Source organism: Balearica regulorum, chromosome 11, assembly GCF_011004875.1.
Source record: "Balearica regulorum gibbericeps isolate bBalReg1 chromosome 11, bBalReg1.pri, whole genome shotgun sequence".
NCBI lineage: Eukaryota > Metazoa > Chordata > Aves > Gruiformes > Gruidae > Balearica > Balearica regulorum.
Window position 1 is genome coordinate 6,420,370 of NC_046194.1, and position 19,606 is coordinate 6,439,975.

At 34.9% G+C, this 19,606-nt stretch overlaps 1 protein-coding gene across 1 annotated transcript in view; it reads left to right on the top strand.

Moving 5' to 3' along the window:
* Window positions 1-19,606, top strand: part of DIAPH2 (diaphanous related formin 2) — a 245,612-nt gene that overhangs the window by 57,068 nt on the left and 168,938 nt on the right. Inside the window, exon 18 of the mRNA XM_075763093.1 lies at window positions 1,216-1,330. Coding sequence (XP_075619208.1) covers window positions 1,216-1,330 — 115 coding nt within the window. The remainder of the gene's footprint in view (window positions 1-1,215; window positions 1,331-19,606) is intronic.

The window sequence follows — 19,606 nt, forward strand, 5'->3', positions numbered from 1 at the left end:
ACATATAGAAAAATAAGCTTTTTAGTTTACATATTTGTCATTGCAGCCAATTTCATTATAATCAACTATGTTCATGTGTTTATAGAAGTAATTGTAAAGTGTACATCTGAACTCTGGTGTGACAATGGAAAGTAACTGCAGATGGGGACTTTGCTTAAGTGCTCTGGGAACAGTGCCAAAGGTCTCTGTCATACTGAAAAAAGAGGAAAGTCTATTTGGTTGTCACTTTTAAGGAGCCATCATTTTGGGAATAAAATTCTTCCTGTTTAATCTAGTGCCTTTTGTTGTAATGGTCTTCACCATTAGTATTGGATTAAGGTAGTTATTTTTAAAACTGTCTTACCTGTAGCTGGTGGTAAAGCAGCTACACGTTAACAGATTGATCTTAGGGAAAAAAGGTGGAGGACCAATGTGTTGCAGTGAAATACTAGTGAGACTTACAAATACAATATTGATAAGTTTCCTGCATATCGTCTTGAAGTTAAGTAGCCCTTGAAAATTAATTGGCATTTAAACAAACTTGTAAACAAGAATCGATAAGATTTTAAAAACTGGAAGAGGAACATATTTAGAAGACAAAACAGCTGTTCGGAATCATACATGAAGACTAAAATTGGCTTTCATCTTCTATATGGCAGAGTACTTTCTTCTTTTAATATAGCCGGTATCAAATAAGGGACTGTAATGAAACCTGTGTTTACATTTGAAAAATTGAAACTATAAAAAAAGGTGATATTAAGTATAAAACTATTTTGATATTTAAAAAGATAATTCTTCCTACAGACTTAATATTAAGTCACTAGAAGGTCCAAATTGAGATATCATTTGCAAATAATTTATTCTGTACTCTAGCAGTGTAAGACAGACTATTTCTTCTCAAGTAGCAGGGAAGCATATCAGTGGTGAAGAATTGAGGAACTGTCTAGAAAGTCACCAAAAGAAAGCCAGAACACTTTCAAACCCAGGTGCTAATGCGTTATCAAGCCTGTTTGGAAAACTTGTTGAATGGGAGAAATATAATAAAAATCATTGTGTGGATAGAGGGCAGTTCATCTGATTGTGTTTTATTTAGGAAGCATCTTTAAGAGAACATAATACCTGGAACATACCTAAACTTAATTCAAGCCAATTATCACAAAAGTCTAGTAGCATTGGCTTTAACTTGGCTATTGAAAATACTAGTTATTAACTTTGGAGATGTCATTTTTGTTTCAGATTGAGCCTCAAGAGATAGCAGAAAACAGCTTTTGGGTAAAAGCTGAAGAAGATAAATTCGAAAACCCAGAACTGTTTGCAAAATTGGCACTTACCTTTGGAACACAAATGAAAGGTACATTCTTCTTTTACTTTGTATTATACTTTTATTAAGTTTAAAACTGTGCAATGACAGTCTCTTCTATGTTTTGTGCAATACCATGGAATTCATATAATGATTTTGTAGCAGGAAGATGATTTAAAACATATGTTGTTATTAAGTGTAGCAGTTTGTTACAAGAATTGCTCCTCCTGCACTTGGGGAGGAACCTTTTGTAGTAATACCTCTTAAAAGTGCAGGGTATGTTGCAGAAAGATGTGAATTTTCTTCAAATTAAATTATAATTAAATTTAAATTCTAATCCTAAAATCATACTTATCTGCATTAATATTCTTAGCTGCAGGAATTGTAAGTTGTCAGGTTCTTTTAGATATTCCACGCATGGAGGGTTTGTGTAACAAAGCTTACTTGCTTGTATCACTCTACTAAATCAAAATCCACTACAAGTACAAGACTTAGAACATAGCAGTTACAATATACAGTTGAATCGTAAAATCACAGCTCTATAATATGCCTACTGTCACGATTCTGGAATATGTGGATTGGAACCATCGTTCTTTTCGAAGTTCTTGTGCTTGTGTTCTTAGTCTTTGCTCTCACTTTTCTTTTTTCTTAAATAAAAAATATTTAAATGTACTCCTTTAATTAGTATTTAAATTTGTGTTGTGTAATCTAAGAAGCATTCCCCCCCCCCCCACCCCCCCAAAACAGTTAAACTGCGTGATTACTGTCATTAGTGAATGCTGTCTGTGAGTACTTCCAAAGCTGCACACAGCCTCTTCAAGTCTTTTCATTATTATCCATGGTTAATGGTCAATTGATCAGTATTTCATATGTGGCCATTTACCAGTAATTTGTTTCAGGCACTGAAAAGAAGCAAGTACTGCTGAAGTAGAGTTCAATAATAACTTACTCAGGAGCTAATGAGGAAGCCCAACAAATTAGGGTCCAAGAAGTGGTAGATACTGAAAGAATGAATTCCTGATCTAGCTACAAATCTTTTGCCCATTTATCAACCAGTTAGAAGACGATATACTTTAGGGATGTGCTGTTCTTGAAGGTGGAGTCAGATGTATCAAGTGTTCATAGGCCAAATCTGAATAAGTTAACATACACTTAGGATTTTGAAGTGTGTACTGACTGTAAGCATTTTTGTGCTGGTTTTTTTGTGGGGCTTTTTTACTTAACTTTTTGGCTTTGAGAATTAACAATTCATGTGATGCTTTGTATTTCAACCACAGGGGCTCTTCTGTTTTAATTTGAACCACTAGAATGCTCTTGCTTCTATCAATTACTTGAGGATTTTATTACTTCAAAATTAAGTTCTATTGCACATAGAGGCTTGTGGTATCCTGGCTATCGTCTGAATGTCAGGCATAAGAACTGCAGTTCATACTAATACAGTGTTTGAAAAGTTAACTCTGGTTAAGGAAGGTCTCTCAGAAGACTATAACTTTCCTGAACCATTTCTTGAGTGGATTCCTTGAGTTACTTCGTGTCTCTTTCTGTGCTCTTTTGAAACCCCTTCAAAGAGTTAGTCATAGCTGTGTTTTTCGTAGGATAAATATACAGTTCTTTCACTCAGAGCTTTTGCTTTTTTCAGTAGTCACTGAAGCCATGAGTACAAAGCATCATCTGCAGTAATTTAACACTTTTTTCCATACCAAAGTTTGATAGATTCTTCATTCATAGCATAGTAGTGAGGTTAAAATAATGTGAGTTCATCACTGGTTTTAGTGTGACAGCAATACAGGAAAACCTTTAAGGGAAAGAACAGTAGATAATGCTTACAATGGAACGAGACCCTTCTTAATGAAAATGACAAGCTTCTGCCTTGAGCTGAATTCTTTCATCAGAAATCTGAAGAAATGTTTCTGAATTTCTGAAAAGCCTCTTCATTAAAAATGCTGAAAAAACCCTCTTGAAATTTTGACTTAGCTGTCACTTTCATAGGAGAGGAAATTCCTCTTGACATAGTCGCAGTTCTAAAACTAGGAACAACAGAAATTCTCCAAACAGCTTACTGTGGTGATAGTCTTGCAGGTATTTTTCCTGTTTTTCCTTACGTTGTAGAAAATAACATGCCATAAGAAAGGATGGGAAGACTGTTGAAAATGCTACTACGTATTACCCAGGATATTAAAATCTTATTTGGCTGACTAGTAGAGAAAGCCAGTGTAGTCTTTTTTTGAGTTCAAGTTTTTCTTAGAACTTGAAAACCTACTAGAAGTCAAGAAGAGTCTTAGAGCATTGAGTTGCAGCACAGACTCAAATCATTGCATTCCACAAGCAACTTTTTTCTGCAACTGCTGCATGCAAAGGGAAACATTAAAAGGATATTCACCATTCTTCCTTGCCTTTTGCCTTAACAGCCACAGGCAGTTCATTAATCCCCAAAATACTTATTTCGAGCATAATCTAGGATCAAATTTCTCTTCTGCTTTAGTCCTGTTTCTTGGTGTGGTCTCCTAATATATTACAGGAGAGTGATAGAAAGACAAATAGAAATGCATTTTATATTCTCTTGAGAGCACAGTCAGCATGTAAAACAAACAAATGGATGAGTGGAAGAAAACTGACAGTTGCCGAAAGCAACTGTGATGACTTCGTGTTTACTATCTTGTATTTCATGGCATCTTGGAATGCCAGTAGGAATGCAGCACTCCGATTAAACCTCTGAATTCTATTCAGGATTCTCTGGCACAATGAGAATGAAACTTTGGGGTTTTTTCCTCATTTAGAATAGTTTTGTTTTAAGATACTACAAGAATAACTTAATGTTGGTTGTCACTAAACTATGTGCTGCCTTGCTATCTGAGTGCTGCCTGTTTTCAAGCAAGGCAGCCAAAGCTGCAGGGAAGAGGTACTTTTGGAGATCAAAAGTAGAGGGGGATGGGAGAAAAGCATAATAAGATGCTTCTGAAGCACAATTTTCATTAGTTAACGAATTATTAAATTCTTCAGTTAGCTGCTTGTAAAACATGAGAATGTTTAATCATGGGGCACCAGGAACAAAAAGGCATATTCCCTGACTGGTAAAGTAATTTTACTTCAAATATATTTGGATGCAAATTTATTTTTAAAAAGTATGCATAAAGTTAAATCTTACTTGCTACTGTAACCTTAGATATTTAATATCGATACCCCGTGAATATGTAGAATGTATTTAATTAGGTTCAAATTAGTACTAACAGTCAAACGGCAGTATTTGGTCTGTGAAATCAGTTACTGAGCACAGTTATGAAAACAGCTGTTGTACAGGGAGCAATGGAAACATTAAAAACTATTCCCTGTCAGACTTTACAGGATTTTGAGATCTTGGGGTTTGAACCGAGTTAACTGAGATCTAATTATCACTGTCTCAGTACAGTCTGGAAGGATTTTCTCCATTTTTCTTCAAGAGAAATACAGATGATCTTGAATACCTTTTAAGGGCCTCTGACAAATGGACCCCAGGGCTTCAAATTCTCATTAAAGATCTTAGATGAGTGTTTTGAGCTTGGAATTGTGCTTCCAGATGCAGAGATGGAAACAATGATTATAGTCTCAGGGACCATTTAGGCAAGTAAATGATATTCGAGATCAGTGGGCAACTGTGGTGGTTGTTAATGAGTTGCGTGATACTAAGTTGCGGGAGAGTTACTGCATTGTGGGTGGCAATGGAACACATAGATGCATATTTCCTTGTGTAGCTGCACAGAGGAAAAGAATAAAGATGGTGTTAGTTTCCAATCGGTTACATGTTTTCTTTTGACCTGGTTAATTCTAAGAGAGAATCTGATATCATACAGAATTTTGTGAATCATGCGTTGCTTAAAAGTGAAAGCAGTGATTTTGCTGGTGAAAACATGCATCATCCTTTTACAGTTTTTGAGTCATGACTTGAAAATTTCAGGCTCAGTAGTATTTGGTTTGCAAAATAATCTTATCATGGATTGATTTGCATTTTGATATTCAAATAGGAAGAGGAAGGAGTTCTATTGAGGTATTGTTAGCTCAACCTTATCTTCTTTCTTTTAAAACAGTTAAATCTTACCTGCCAGCAACAGTCTCTTCAGACAAGGCGGGGTTTTTTGACAAGGAGAATAACCTTTACATAGTAAGGTGTTATCCTTTTTAAAACTTGTGTGATCACATAAATATTTTCTTAAATAATAAAAAAAAATCCTTTCTAGTTCATGGAATATAAAGAACATGCGAAATAAACTCAATGAACAATCCTTCTTGGCTGGATTACATAGTATGAACCCTACAGTACTCGTAACTGAAGAGAGGAGATCCAAGTGATCAGATAAGGGCATCTTGTCCTTGTGAGTCTATTATGTGATCTTAAGTTATTAATTTCTGTTAATACAGTGAAATAATGAGATGCATTGTCAACTAAGACTGCGTTCTTTTAGATGGTTTTCAGTGGTCCCACTGTCAAAATTCTAGACCTAAAAAAATTATACATCTTTGATTAAATACATAATAGTAATTTTCTAGTGAGGGAAATATTGTAATGAAGTTGAATAAGAATTTATGCTTACTATATTAAGCCATGCTGGTTACACATCTCTGGAAGCTTGGGCTATTGCTTGTTGGCAGGGTTTATATTTCTGTAGAATGTCTTAAACAAACAAAAAAACCAACAAAGCCCTCATGAAGTGTTTAAAATGTTAGTGTTTTTGGCAAGAGCCTACTTAATGGCAAATCTTACAAATCATTTAAGCAGGTCATATTATGTTGTGCTGCTAGAACATTCTTTTACTAAAGTTTGCTTTTGTCCTTTAACTGACTCAAATTATATTTTTTGGCTACTGGTGTAAGGGAAAAGAACACCACCAGCAGTGTGATGTCTGCGGTGCTTTGTGGAATATGATCTCAAAACCTCCCTATATTGGTGTTTAATTTTTTGAATATTAAATACATACATATTTGTATGATAAAGTGTCTTCTAGCAGGTAAAATTAAAGGATGAAAATGTTATGGCTCTGTAGATAAGTTGTGATACATCATATGCTTGGGGCCTCAGATACATTGAGTATTGCCACATTATTATAAAGTTATCTGGCCTGCTGCTATCAAAATCACTTTTCACTGTTTGATTGATAGTCTAATTGCAAAACACTACAAAGCAAGTTAATGCCTTCTCCCTAAAGGATCATGTTAATTTCTGGCTCTTGTAATTTAGGTTGTGTATTTTGCCAGTCAAGAAGGATAGTGGTGCTCTGAAGAAATTAATTATGTGTACAGTAGATCTGTAAAGGTAGTAATTAGTACATAATAGTCTGTAACTACTGGGATTGTTCCAGTACAGAATTCATTATCCATCCAACTTACCTCAAGGGAGAACTTCTCAATCAAGGTTCTGTTGCTTCTTTATGATTAGACTTTAAAAATACAATTCAACAATCATTTTGATGTGTTTTCAAAATTGAAGTTTCAATAGCAGGGTTGTATTTTTCAGCTTATGGTGATTTAAGTGAGAAAAGACAAGAGAAAATATAAACTCGCATGCAAACTATAATTGAGGAAAACATGAACAAAACATATATTATTGCATTATACATATAAAAATAAAAACCTGGATATGTAGTATAAAATGTTAATTAGCTTATTTTCATATGGTCCTGTTTAAGTGTTTAAGTAATTACAATATGAAAACTTAGTGGCTGTCCAGTCGTAGCTTTGATATCTCCCTCTGTGAACAACTTTTAGGACTCGTCTGTAGCTCAATTTTAAAATACTAGTAATCATGAACAATTAGTAAAACATTGATAGGATTAACTACAGCTTAGTTTTAATTTGTTCATGTTTTGGGTCGGTGCTAGGATTTTAGTATCTAAACTTGTTTTGTTGTTTGAGGAGGAAGAGGGTTGAAATGGGCAACTGAAAGTAGTATGAAAAAGCTGATGGAAAAATTTAAGAAAGAGGGTAACAAGCCTACCAAAAAACCTGAAGAACAGTCAAGGGAGACAACATTGCTTCTGAGGAAGACACAAAATATGACATGATGAGGTTAAGAAAAAGGTGATGTTTAAATAAGACTAACTATAGTGATGGTATCAACATCCTTTTTTGTCAACGTTATTAATAATGCTTATTTGAAGGTGATAATTAGTTTATTTTTTAGGCTATAAAGGTTAGACAGTTCAGGAAACTGTACTTGCGCAGAACTGTAAGCAGATAACAATGCTTATCTAAATGAGTTTATTGTAAACATTATAACATAAACGTTCTTTTTAAATATATTGGAAATAGTGAGGGGACTGGCTCTAAAAATAGATAAAGGTGGAATACTGGCTATTACTGTATGTGGGTGGTATCATAGATGTATGCAGGTGTTATGCTCGATGTTTACATGAACAAAAAGTATACAAACCTTATATGGAGACTTCAACACTTATTTGTACTTTATAGTGTTAAGCCTAATCAAAATACAACAAAAGCTTACCATTATTCCAATTATCTTGATAGTAACACTCAAACATAAACTTATCATCCACCTCTTCTTTTTTCTGGTGTTATGCTAACCCATCCTATGTCCCCTTGAAGAGTGAAGCTCAAATGGTGTTGCAACCATTTGCAACAAGTCATCAGCATCTCGAGTTCTTCACCACAGATTGTATGATCTTACTGTGGAGATTTTCCTCCTTTAAAAGTCTACTTGGGGTTGTTCTGATTTGCTGGTAAAATACTATGTAGAAGGTATTGACAATTTTATTTCTGCTAGTAGGTCATTGACTAGCGTTTTCTGTTTGCATTTGTTGATTGGGGTAGCCCATCACGACTTCCTTCAATTCTGTAAACTTTTTGTATGTTATTCTTCCCTGCCTTAAAGTGCATTCTAATTAAGGTGAATTATTAACACTTGAGCTGTGGTAGTCTTTTGATTGCCTCCTCCTTTCTGTGGATACGATGTCATTTGAGGTCTAAATGTCAGCTTTCTTGGAGTAGTGAATCGAAGGCCAAAATGTAGGTGGGCTGCTATTCCCACCCACTTAAGCTTTTATTTTCACTTGCTTGCTGTATCCACAAGAACACCTTATTATACCTTAAACTTCTATTTTCCATTGTTAAGAAAACATGCCAGAAAATTTGAACAACTTCAGTATTTGAAATTATTGTTGTTCCCACAAAGGTTCTATAGTACAGCAACATGAAAGACATAACTGTTTGTATTTTAATTTCTTAATATGTGTTAAACAGATAAGATCGTTTAAACCGAGAAGATGCAATGCCCTTTATACTTTTGTCAGGCTTTAATTGAAAAAAAAAAAAAAACCCTTCTGGTTTGAACACATTTTCTAATTTACTATTAATGTGTTAATTCTGTAATATCCATGTGCAAGTAAATAGTGTTGTCTTCCTTGTTAACATCACACAGAAGTTCACGTTGCGTTCACGTGTGGAATACCCATGTGTGGTCTTCAGTGACTGTTCTTTGTGGACCTTCTGCTGCTACTTGTTGAGCCATTAAATGTACACAGTAGTTTGGGTCTTTTAAACCTTATTGTACCTTCTAATTTCAATTGTGCAAGGTACCTTTATACAGAAGGGAATGTAGAAGTGACTACCAAATCACCTAGTCATGAAGGGCATTTTAAAGCTATATCTTTTGTGTTGTATGTCTGATATAAAGCAGGCTGACTTGTTTCTTCTGTGAAACCACCCATTCTTAAAAGGATAGTGTGTATTTGTAGGGGTTTTTTTTCAAATTTCTAGAGTAACTTTTTTCTATTTACGCCTCTGCAGATACTGAGGAGAGAAGGAAAGTAAGACAGGCTAGTTTCAGTGTAAGTCAGTAGATGCTGTTGATTCAGTTGACTTTTTGTTCCTTCCCCTCGCCCCCTGAGTTAACAGGTATGTCTTTCTGACATGAATTTCATTATTTTAACCCCCTCTGTGACCAGTTAGTCTGCTGAAGCAAATAGTGTTCTTTCCTTGATTAGAATGAATGTTTTAGCTTCAAACATTCTCATTGAAACAATCAGGTTTGCATGCATTAAATGCAGCTTTAAAGTTTTTATTCTGCTATCAGTGATGTAATATCTCAAGGTTGATTCTACCTCTGTGCAGTGTTCCTCTGTCAATATTATGCAGCTTATATTCACTGTTATTCTTGACTCACAAATGACACCATAAAGTACGCGTCATTCTTACATCAGCCCTTCCTTTTTGCTTGATGTAATGAAACATTTTTAGTGGGGAGAAAAAAGTTTTGTTTATATTACTTTTTCATCTGTTTCTTACTAAAGAGATAATAGCAGCCACAGAATGAGATTGGTGCACATTAAAATTGAAGGAGAACTGCATTCATTTACATTTGGTACTTAAAAAGAAAAGAGATTACTACTTTTAAAAAATGGATCTGAATTTGATATGCTGAGAAGCCCAGATTGAATTCGTCAGAGAACTTAAATTTTTACAAGCTTTAAATGCACTCAGTTTGTCTGAAATTCCTGTAACACAGCTGTATTTGTAGGTGTGAGACAGCAAGCTTCAGTTTAATACAGGAGTCTCTAGTATGAAGCACAGATATGTTATTCTAGCTCAGCTATATGCATTGCTTTGGCGAAATAAAGAAAAAACCCACAAACTCGTAATGTATTTGTTTCTAGATTGCAAACTGCAGGTGGCTCCCTTGGTCTTCTGATTAGTTCAGCACGTGTAGGTTTGTTCCCTTCCCTTCCTTACCCTCTCCTTTTCAGAAGTGTGTGAATCCACAGCAAAGGAAGATACTGCTTCGCAGTGTAGGGTAACCAAATGTTCCTGTGTCTTACAGGAATTTCATTTAGTTAGATTGCATGCTTAGGTAATCAATCTTCATATCTCATCTTCACATAGAAGTGAAGTAGGCTGGTTTGTTTTCATCTTTCAGTGTACTTGAAATTGGTTCTCCTTTTTCAACAGCAGAATAAATTCAAGTACCATAAAGGAGGAGTCAGTTATTAGTTTGCCATTTTTCATCTTTTCCTTTCCTTCTCAACTCTATTTATCCAATAGGTAAACTATCAAACTCAGGGATGGAAAAAGCTTTACATTGTTTAAACAAACTGATGCCTGAAATTATTACCACTTAGCGTAGACTTACATATATTTGTGTGTCTCTATATTTGTATTTTTATGTATTTATATATGCATTTTTGATTCTTAAATGATCTTAGAACTATCTAAACAATGAGCATGGTAAATGCATAAGAATATAGTTCTTGAATAAGGAAAAAAAATTTTTTTATATGATTACCAGTGAAACAAAAGCTTTTCTATCTAGCTTTACTGTGTTTAAAGTATTGAGAGAAAAAGAAGGCGGGGGGAAACAAGGCGCAAGTGTTCTTTTTATTCAGTTTTGCATCAGGTACTAAGACTTAACTGCAGAAGTTGACTCCTTAATAGTTACACTTTATAAACAAACTGTCAATAGTTTACACAGAGAAGCATGGTTTCCAAACTGACCTGAGGAATGATGCATGTAGTTTTGCTGCAGCTGTGCTATTGTTCAGGAGAAGCACAGATGAGGCCTCCCAAGAATTACTTGTATGATGTTCCTGTGTAAATTTTTTCATATGAGGAAGCTGCTGTGCAAATGGTGACTGTTTAATAGCACCTGCTCCTGTTGAAGGGAGTGTGTGTCTTTTTATTTCAAGAGCGTTGGTACCCATTTCATTAATCATAGTACAAAAGGACTAAAATGAGACTAGCATTCTGAAGGGGCCAAAACAAACAAAGCTGCCACTTAGGAGGCAATGTTTGTAAATTTTACTTCTTCATATTTTATTTCAAATAGCATTTTAGCCTGATTACTTTTCAATAAGCCAAATGATTCCTTTTCTATGTGGAAGGTAATTTGTAACATTGAGTTACAGAGAATATATATATTATTTTGAAAAAACATACTATGGAAAATAGATCTGCTGTTGGTATGATGTAATGTGAGGGAACGTTGATATTTTGTGAAGGCTTTACTTTGAAACATCCAGGAAGTTTGAAAAAAAATTATATATATATAAAATTATTTTTTCAGTTTGGGACTGCAGAGTTGTCATATGACAGCAAATGAAGAATGTCCCAGATAAAAACTCTATGTAGCCTGTCTCAGAAGTTAGGATCAGTCTCAGTTGTGTTATTTTTATTTTGTGTATTGTCTTGTTTTCCTGTAAAATCTTATATAAAAAATGCTTTCAGAATGAGCATGTCATAGGGATGAACTGATGCAGGAATTTTACTGGAGACCTCGGGCTGTAGTACACTTTAATTATATCTCTTTTAGGACTCTGCTTTTAAAAGCTTTACAGTATATTCATAATGGAAAAAAATTAATGAGGGACAGGTCAGATAGTTGCAGTTTTCCTAGATCTCTTATTTGGCATTTCTGGAGCTTGCTTTCTTTACATGCATAATAGTTAAAGTATTTTTTCAGAGCATTGGTGTTCTATCAGAAGGGTTTGGATTGCGTGATTTGGATTTTATCTTGGTTAGCATTATATAAGGAACTGTAATAATTGCAACTTCAGAAAAACTGAAGTATACAAGTAGTCTCTATGTGAATTAAATTATATTCAGATTAAGAGACAGGTGGGAAATAGTTTTAGGTCTGGGATATTTGAAAGTTGCGAGCTTTATTCATTGATTGCTTTGAGGTATATCATAATGTAGTCTACACAGCTCCTATGGAAATCGAGTTCACATTCAAAATCAGCATTATATCTATTCTGAATCCAGGGCAAATGCTCTAATGTGGAGGTGATTCCTCCAGTTTTAGTGTAATTAGCTCTGCTTAACCCTTTCGAAATGTCACTAGGACAAGTTAGTCTTCCCCCCCTGGAGACTTGAGGAGGATACAAATAAAAACCTCTGCTAGTTACTTCCTAACTGTATGACTTCTATAGATCCACGCTGATTATCTGCCTTTTTTAGTGTGAAGAGCAAAACTAAGATTGTAGAGGATGTCGCATGCGTATATGCTTGCTGTAAGACTATCAGTTGGTTAAGAAATCTGTGGAACTGAAAGTGTTTCTGAAGAGTATTAATAAAGAATCCCCTGCTGCTCAGCTTTACTGCAAGTTTAAATTAGTAATTTTGTCAAAAAGCTTCAGCAATAGAATTTAAAGAAGGCTATTTTCTTTGAAGTATGACAGGTTTACTATCAGAGTTTTTCTGCTTAAGTAAAGTATGATAGTTCTGCTGCTTGAGTAATTTTAGGTATTTGTTGGTATTTCTTCAGTAAAATTTGGGAACTGCTAGGGAATTCTAAAAATGCAATAAATTAATGAACGTATTTTGTATTATTTCATACATAAAAATCTGATTTTGGAAGTACAAAGAACTGATTTTTCAGAAAGCGTGGTTGGTGTTGGGGTTGTGGTGAACTTGTAGAGCAGTAGTTTGTGTTAAAGGCTTGGAAGGAAAAATAACCGAGCAAGAACAGCCATGTATTGTCTTAAAAGGTCTCTTGTATGTGTTTTTAACAATGTTGAGACTGAGCTGTCTTAGTTATAATGTCTTAAATTTTAGATGGTAACTTAGAGAATTCATGTATTAATTTGTTAGACCCAAGTTCTCAGAATTTAAAAATTAAAATCTTGAAGAGGAAATGTGGAGGAGTCAATGCTGACTGTAAAGAAAAGTCAAGAGGAGGTAAACTCTCAAGGCATGCCTTGTTTTTTTTCTTCCATTTGGTGTCTCGAAGGTCCCCATTAGAAAAAAGTAAAGATCACTACTTGTCATACACAGACAAATATGTGTTACCCACACATGCATACATTCCACAAGTTTGGAATTCCAGCCTACTGTGTGATAACTCTGTTAGTAGTTAGTACATTCTGTACCTACTATATGCCTTGTTTTTCTAAGGGAAATAGAGCTTTTGTTTGTAGCAGCTTTATAAAATACAGCAGAGGAAGAAAGGCAGTTTTGTATTGTGAAATGTCTATTTCAGTCTCAGTGATGCAGTGCTCAAATAAACTATAGCACATTTAACGAGCGGTTGAGGACAGAGACACATGTACTAGGCACACCAGGGAAAGGGATTGTGTACAAAGACTAATTAGCATGAAATATGAATACATTCATGAAGTAGTCTTGATCTATAATGCTCTTACAGAGAGTATTTTTTTCTATGAATTCAATGAAAAAAGAAATTCAGAAGTTGAACTGAAAAAAGAATCTCTTTTGAACTGAAAAAAAGAAATGGGTTTTGTTTGTTTTTAAACAAATAAAAATCTGTATTCCTGGAATAAAACACATCCTGTAGAATAGGTAAAAAGATTAGACTGAAAAGAATGCTTTCTGTAATGTCAAAACAGAAAAAAATAACCCTCAAAAATACTCTTCTACGAATATTTTTTCTGCAACTTCATTTTTTGCAAGGGAATTTAAGATAGCTACTAGAAGAATCTGTTTAATTTGAAGCTAGTTTCTCAGAACATGATTAAATAGCCCATTCCATGAATTTTACAGTATTTTTTTATTAAATGAACTGCTAAGGTTACCTGTTGTGGAAATTTTCCTGAAGTGTGACTTATCTTTCATGTGTAAGAGTTTGTGTCCATATATGTACATAAAATACACTGATAATGAGTCGGAGGTCACTTCTAGGTCACTTGTCACTTCTAGGTCTGTGTTCTATAATTGTACGCAGGATGGTTTTAAAATAATGTCCCTTGCATTGTGTGTTATTTGTAGCTACAGCTATGTTTTCTGGAAACACTCTCAATATCAGTAAAGGAAGCTCCATATCTAGTAAGAATCAAGCATTGTAATTCAGATTCTTCAGCTGAAGTAATGCCATGCAGTTGGCTGTGAATTTGTGACCCAAGTGAAAGTGGGAGGGAAAAAAAAAGAAAAGTCTGGAGGAAAGGATGGAAAACAGATCAGCTGCTTCCCAGGAAAGTTTGGGCTGACTGTTAAATAGAATGTGCACCTATATTTTAATATCCTGAAAGCTTCTAGCAGAGTTCCAGGATTAACTATGTATTTGTTTAAAAAAAATAGAAACCCACTGTAAACAAAAATGTAGTTATAGGAAAATATACGACCTTACTTGGAAAATAATTATTTTAAGTCTGTATTAGAGATGTTCCCTCCATCTTTCAGCAGAACCATACCTACTACATGCTACATTACTTCCTAAATGTACTTTCTCTCAAATTTCTCTTATATGAAGTACAGTGTGGATTTTTTTCTGTAAGTGTCAACTGACAAAATATAGTCTGATTTTGTGGCCTAGTTCAGTTATGTATTGTGCTGACCTACAATGATGTCATATTTACAAAAGATGCTCCCTTCCCCATGCCTGTTAGCTTTATGTGCAAAACTGATTTTTCTTCCTTTTTTGCTGACCAAAGGAAAAAAATATTCCTTGTCTCCTTTTGAGATTGCAACCTTTGATTGATAGTTGTTTCAACTGTAATGCTATTAGGAGATGCTTTGAACAGAATATCTGCCATACATACATGTGATAGATCTGTTATCTAAATGAATAAAGGTTCTTTGCAGAAAGATACAGTAGAAAGCTATCTAAAGGATTAAAAGTTAACAATTGTGCTATTAAATGTCTTGGTTAATTGAGAAATTGAAAATACTAGGTACATAGGCATTAACAGATAAAAAGCTGATAATTTTGTTGAGTTATTGAATTACTTGTTAATGATCTCCAAAGGATGTAAAGTTGAAATTATAATTTTGTATATTCTGTAAGTGTGTGCCTTGTGCAGTTGTGGGAAACTGAAACTTCTCTGAAGTTTCATTCTTTCAGATACCTTTTTCTGTTCTGTAAGGTGGGAATATAATTACTTTAGAATGCTATTGTGGAAAAATTTCTCAGTGTGAAGAGGCAAGTGAATAAGAAATTTATGGCTTAAAGACTTTATAAAAGCAAAAACTCTGTATGGTAAACTGGCTGATTTTTATAAGTCAATGTGGAACTATCTTTAAGTTGTGTACTCTGAACAGTGGTACACGTGGAATAAGTTTCAAGGGTTTCCTTCTGACATTTTTTGTTCTTGCATTGAAGACATTTGGATCATTAGCTCTGAGATGCTGCCTTCTTAATGAATCATTTTAGCCAAATTTTACTTATGTTGGTAATATAAAGGTAAGCAGAGCATAGATTACATCTGCTAAATTTAGAATATACTGTACATTCTGTATGCATGCAAGTTTAAAATGTGCTGAGGTGAATAGTTAAACCTGACTATGTCAGTAAAGGTGAGAGAGTAGTAGCTGTGTGTTTCAGGACTATTTTTAGTCTGCTGCGGTGCAAGTGCCTTAATTTAGTACTCTTTTAGGCCCCCTAAGTCTAATCTGTAATGTGGAAGTAATTTGTCTTCTACCTCTTGAATGCAGATAATCATTGCACATGTATTCAGTGATCTCAAAGGGTCTTGAAAACATCCAGGTGCTACTTGGACCTCAAGCAAGCTTTTTCAAAGTAGATTTGTTAGAGGATAGTAATAACATATACAACCATACAGGGTTGTCTTCAGGCTGGTTTTGTCTTCAGCATGTGACCAAGAGCGGATGCTTAGGCAAAAGAGTAAATATATGTTAATTAATATATATTAAATGTCTGTCTCCTATGTACATAGATAGAAGAAACCAATAGTTATATTTCCCAGCTTCCGACAGTTGACAGTTGGGTGTTTTTTTGTGAGCCAGAGGTCACATCTTTATGCATAGCTAAGTCTTCAATATGTTTTTTTCTTCAGTGAACTTGTGGTCTTTTAGTATTCATAACCTATGGCATTGATCTTTTCTGTATTTCAAACAAATGTGTAGTTTTCCAGTGTTTCTATCCTGCCACTTGCTAGTTTTTCTGATTTGTTGCCTCCCTTTTTTGTCATTGCAAGTTTCATTAATAACTAATTAATCTTTACTTTCTCTGTGCTTTCAAAGACCACTGTCATAGCAGAGGGGAAAACCCAAGTTGTACATGATACACAAAAGACAGATAGTAATGCATCATTCAGTGATGGCCATTATATAACAAGTGTCAGTTGCTCTAACCCAGTTATTGATGGGGGAACCTCACCGTTTCGGTTGTCTTAGTATGAAATTATCAGATGTCTCAATTACTGTTTGTTTTGCAGAGAGGTACATTAGTATGCCAAAAACGTTTCACTGTCACAGTACACTGAAACTCTGTTGGGATGACCTTAGTTAGAATGATCATTAGTCAGAAGGATTGTAGTGTGGAAAGGTGCAATACGTCTTCCCTGTGACAATGCGTGGTGTGGCAGTTCCTGTTCCAAAGAAGTCACTGTCCTCTAATGCGTCTGGTTAAAACTGTAAGGCTAATCTAAAGGTTGTAATAACCTGTATTCTTGTCACTGACATGTAACAGAAATATTTGTACCCGCATATGATTAGACTGAAAGTTATGCTGCTTACAGATTACATGCAACTAATTAGATTTGATACCGTCCACCACAAGGCCGCAATATCACACACTTGTTCATGGAAGAATAATTTCTCAGCATTTTATAAAAAAAGGTAAAAGTTGCTATTTGTATTTATCAACTATCAAAGCTGTGATTTCCAGTCAGCTTCACAGGGTACTGCTTACTGGTTATAGAAATTAATGCAATCTATTAAGACAGATAATTTCCCAATTATTTTTAATATGATGCCTTTCCCCTGTGAAATTTATGCTTTGGACCTGATGCCTATGAAAGCATCCCTTTGAGTTCTGCTGGTGTAATAAAACAATAAATACCAGGTAATTACCAATTTTTTTTTTAAACTCTACTAGGAGAATAGAATTCTTTTTACTAAACATTAAATCAAATTTCTTAAGTACTAAGTCAATGGAAATGCAACATTGTGTATTTCACTGTGGAGTGATACTCAGAGGTAAGATGAGTTTATTAAAATCTTGATAAAATTTTTTTTTATTTTGAATTTTTTTGGTGTCTGAGTCGTGATGCTTTTCTTTTACTTTTGGAAGTTGTATGGATAACAGATGTACCAGTTAGAATAGAACCTGGAAAATAATTATAGCTATCTCGCAGTTCTGATGTGATGATGACCTGATATCAGAGGAAAAAATATAACCAGGACATGCAACTGTCTAAATTAGAAGCACTATTATAGGCAGCATTTTATTTTTATAGGCAAATGTCTTCTCTGACCCACATAAAAACTTGCTATGTTACTTCTAAAATGCATTGACTGATCTTTAGTCATTAGTCAGGCACTAATATATAGGCAGCAAAGACATGTAGTGTCTCAGTGCCCAGCAAAACTGACCAAGGTTAAGCATCTCTTTGGAGCAAAACCCAGTATGTTCGTGTTCAGCGTTGCAGATGTTGAAGCAGTGGCAAAAGGAGAAACACGGTGGACAATCCTGAGGCTTTCTTCTATATAAATATTCATGGAGGTAATGAGAGAGAAGAGTTCATGGAAAAGGCTACAAGCTTTATTTCCAGCTTGTTACAGCATGTCGTACAACACAGTTAAGTAGGCCCATTGAGGATATTTTCGGTTTAATCATTGTTTGTCTGCTGTTGTTCGATTTCTAATGTTCAGAAGGAGTACTTGTGTCTATTTCTGTGAGCATTTATATGTGATGAACTGTTAATATTTGTTTACTGTCAGCAAAAGCGACATCTTTTGCATTGGTCTTTAGCAGGGTTAATAGGACAAAATCCATCGCATGGGGGCACTTTTTTTTTGTAAATTAAGTATTTGTGGCCCAGACATCCACTTTGATTTCAAGCTGTTGATAGAAAGCTGACAGCAACTGCAGTGTGGAGTGGTTAATTAAATACACTTTAACTGTACAACTTTACTGCACAAGTTCCTGATGCAGATTTTCAAATTGCACTTAAAAATTAGACTAGTTATCACCATTTTAGGGTAATTTTTATAGAAAAATTAACATTTCATGTAGTCATTAAATGTAGTGGTCAAATACAATAACAATCAACTGTATTATAAGAACGAATAATAGGAATATAGATCATCTGCTATTTTTTGACAAAACTAATTTGTAAAACTAAGTCATGGTTTTTTTCTTTCTTCCATAGAGCATAATCTGTTGGGTTGATGTCACTTCCTTCAGCTTGATTACATTAATTAGTCAAAAAACATACGAGATTGCAAAAGGTTCTATGGCTTTTTCCCCTGTCAGTTTTATTTTTTTAGTCCTGAGAGCTCAAACTAAGATCTACTTTCAGATCAGTTGCTTGCTTTCTTTGTTTTCTTTCTTTTTTTTTTTTTTTTTTTTTAAATGCTGTAATGCTGTAGCAGGTATTTAGCTCTTCTGATTGTAGAAAGGACAGAGTGTCAGCAGGAGTGCTTCATTAATTTTACTGCAGGAATTGATAACTGAGTGATTTTAGGTGAACTGCAGAATGCCAGGTGGGATTGGGAATAAACATGAGATCAATCAGGCAGCTGCTGACTTCATTGACAAGAGGGCGTGGTCAGCATCTCTTAATGCTCTTCGTTTGTCTCTGGATATTTGGGGAAATGGTTTGCCATTTGTCAAAGTTTGAAATAAATGACAGTGTGGAGACTATAAATGAATTTGGATACCAAACCACTTCAATCTCAGTTTATGTAGTTTACCAGTTGTGTGATGTCCATGCTCTGCCGGAGAGATGACATGGTCCAGGAGAGAAATTGTGGCTTCAGCTTGTGCGATGCATAGTCCAGGTGCAGGACCACGGCATCTCCCAGAATCTCCTTTGGGACCCATTGAATATTCTCTAGTTTAATTGGTTATAGGATTGGATAAAGAATACCTCCTTGGTCACTGGTCCATTTAGCTTGCGCTGTTGTTTTCTGACTTGTTGCCATTGGCAGGAATCTGCTCGTTTGGGATGCTGCTTCTGGGACCCATTTGCACTTCTTGATGATCAACAGGTTATTTGCGTGGTTTGTCTATCTGTTTACTTGAGCATGCAAAACTTGCCAGAGTTCATTCCGCTGTCTGGAGCAAGACGTTGGTCCTATTTCATCTACTTCACTGAAACAAGTGGTTGGTGGAAGTTCACCCGCTTGTGCTGTCTAGGCCTAACTTGTGTGAACTGCTGCGGTGTTTCATTTGAGTGTGGAAAGTAGCGGTTAGGCAAATGGAAAGACTTGGCACTGGTGTACTGGTGAGGGAGAACAAGTGCAAATTAGAGACTACATTATTTTGACTTTCCTCCAACTTTCTTTAACTTTGATTTCCATCCTTGGGTGCCTCTAGAAGTAACACAGATATAGAAAACTATCATTAGCTTCCCAATATCATCAATTTAGCCAGGCCTAAAGAAGTTTTATTATGCTGCAGTAGAATTAACTGAATTTTTGTGCTACAAA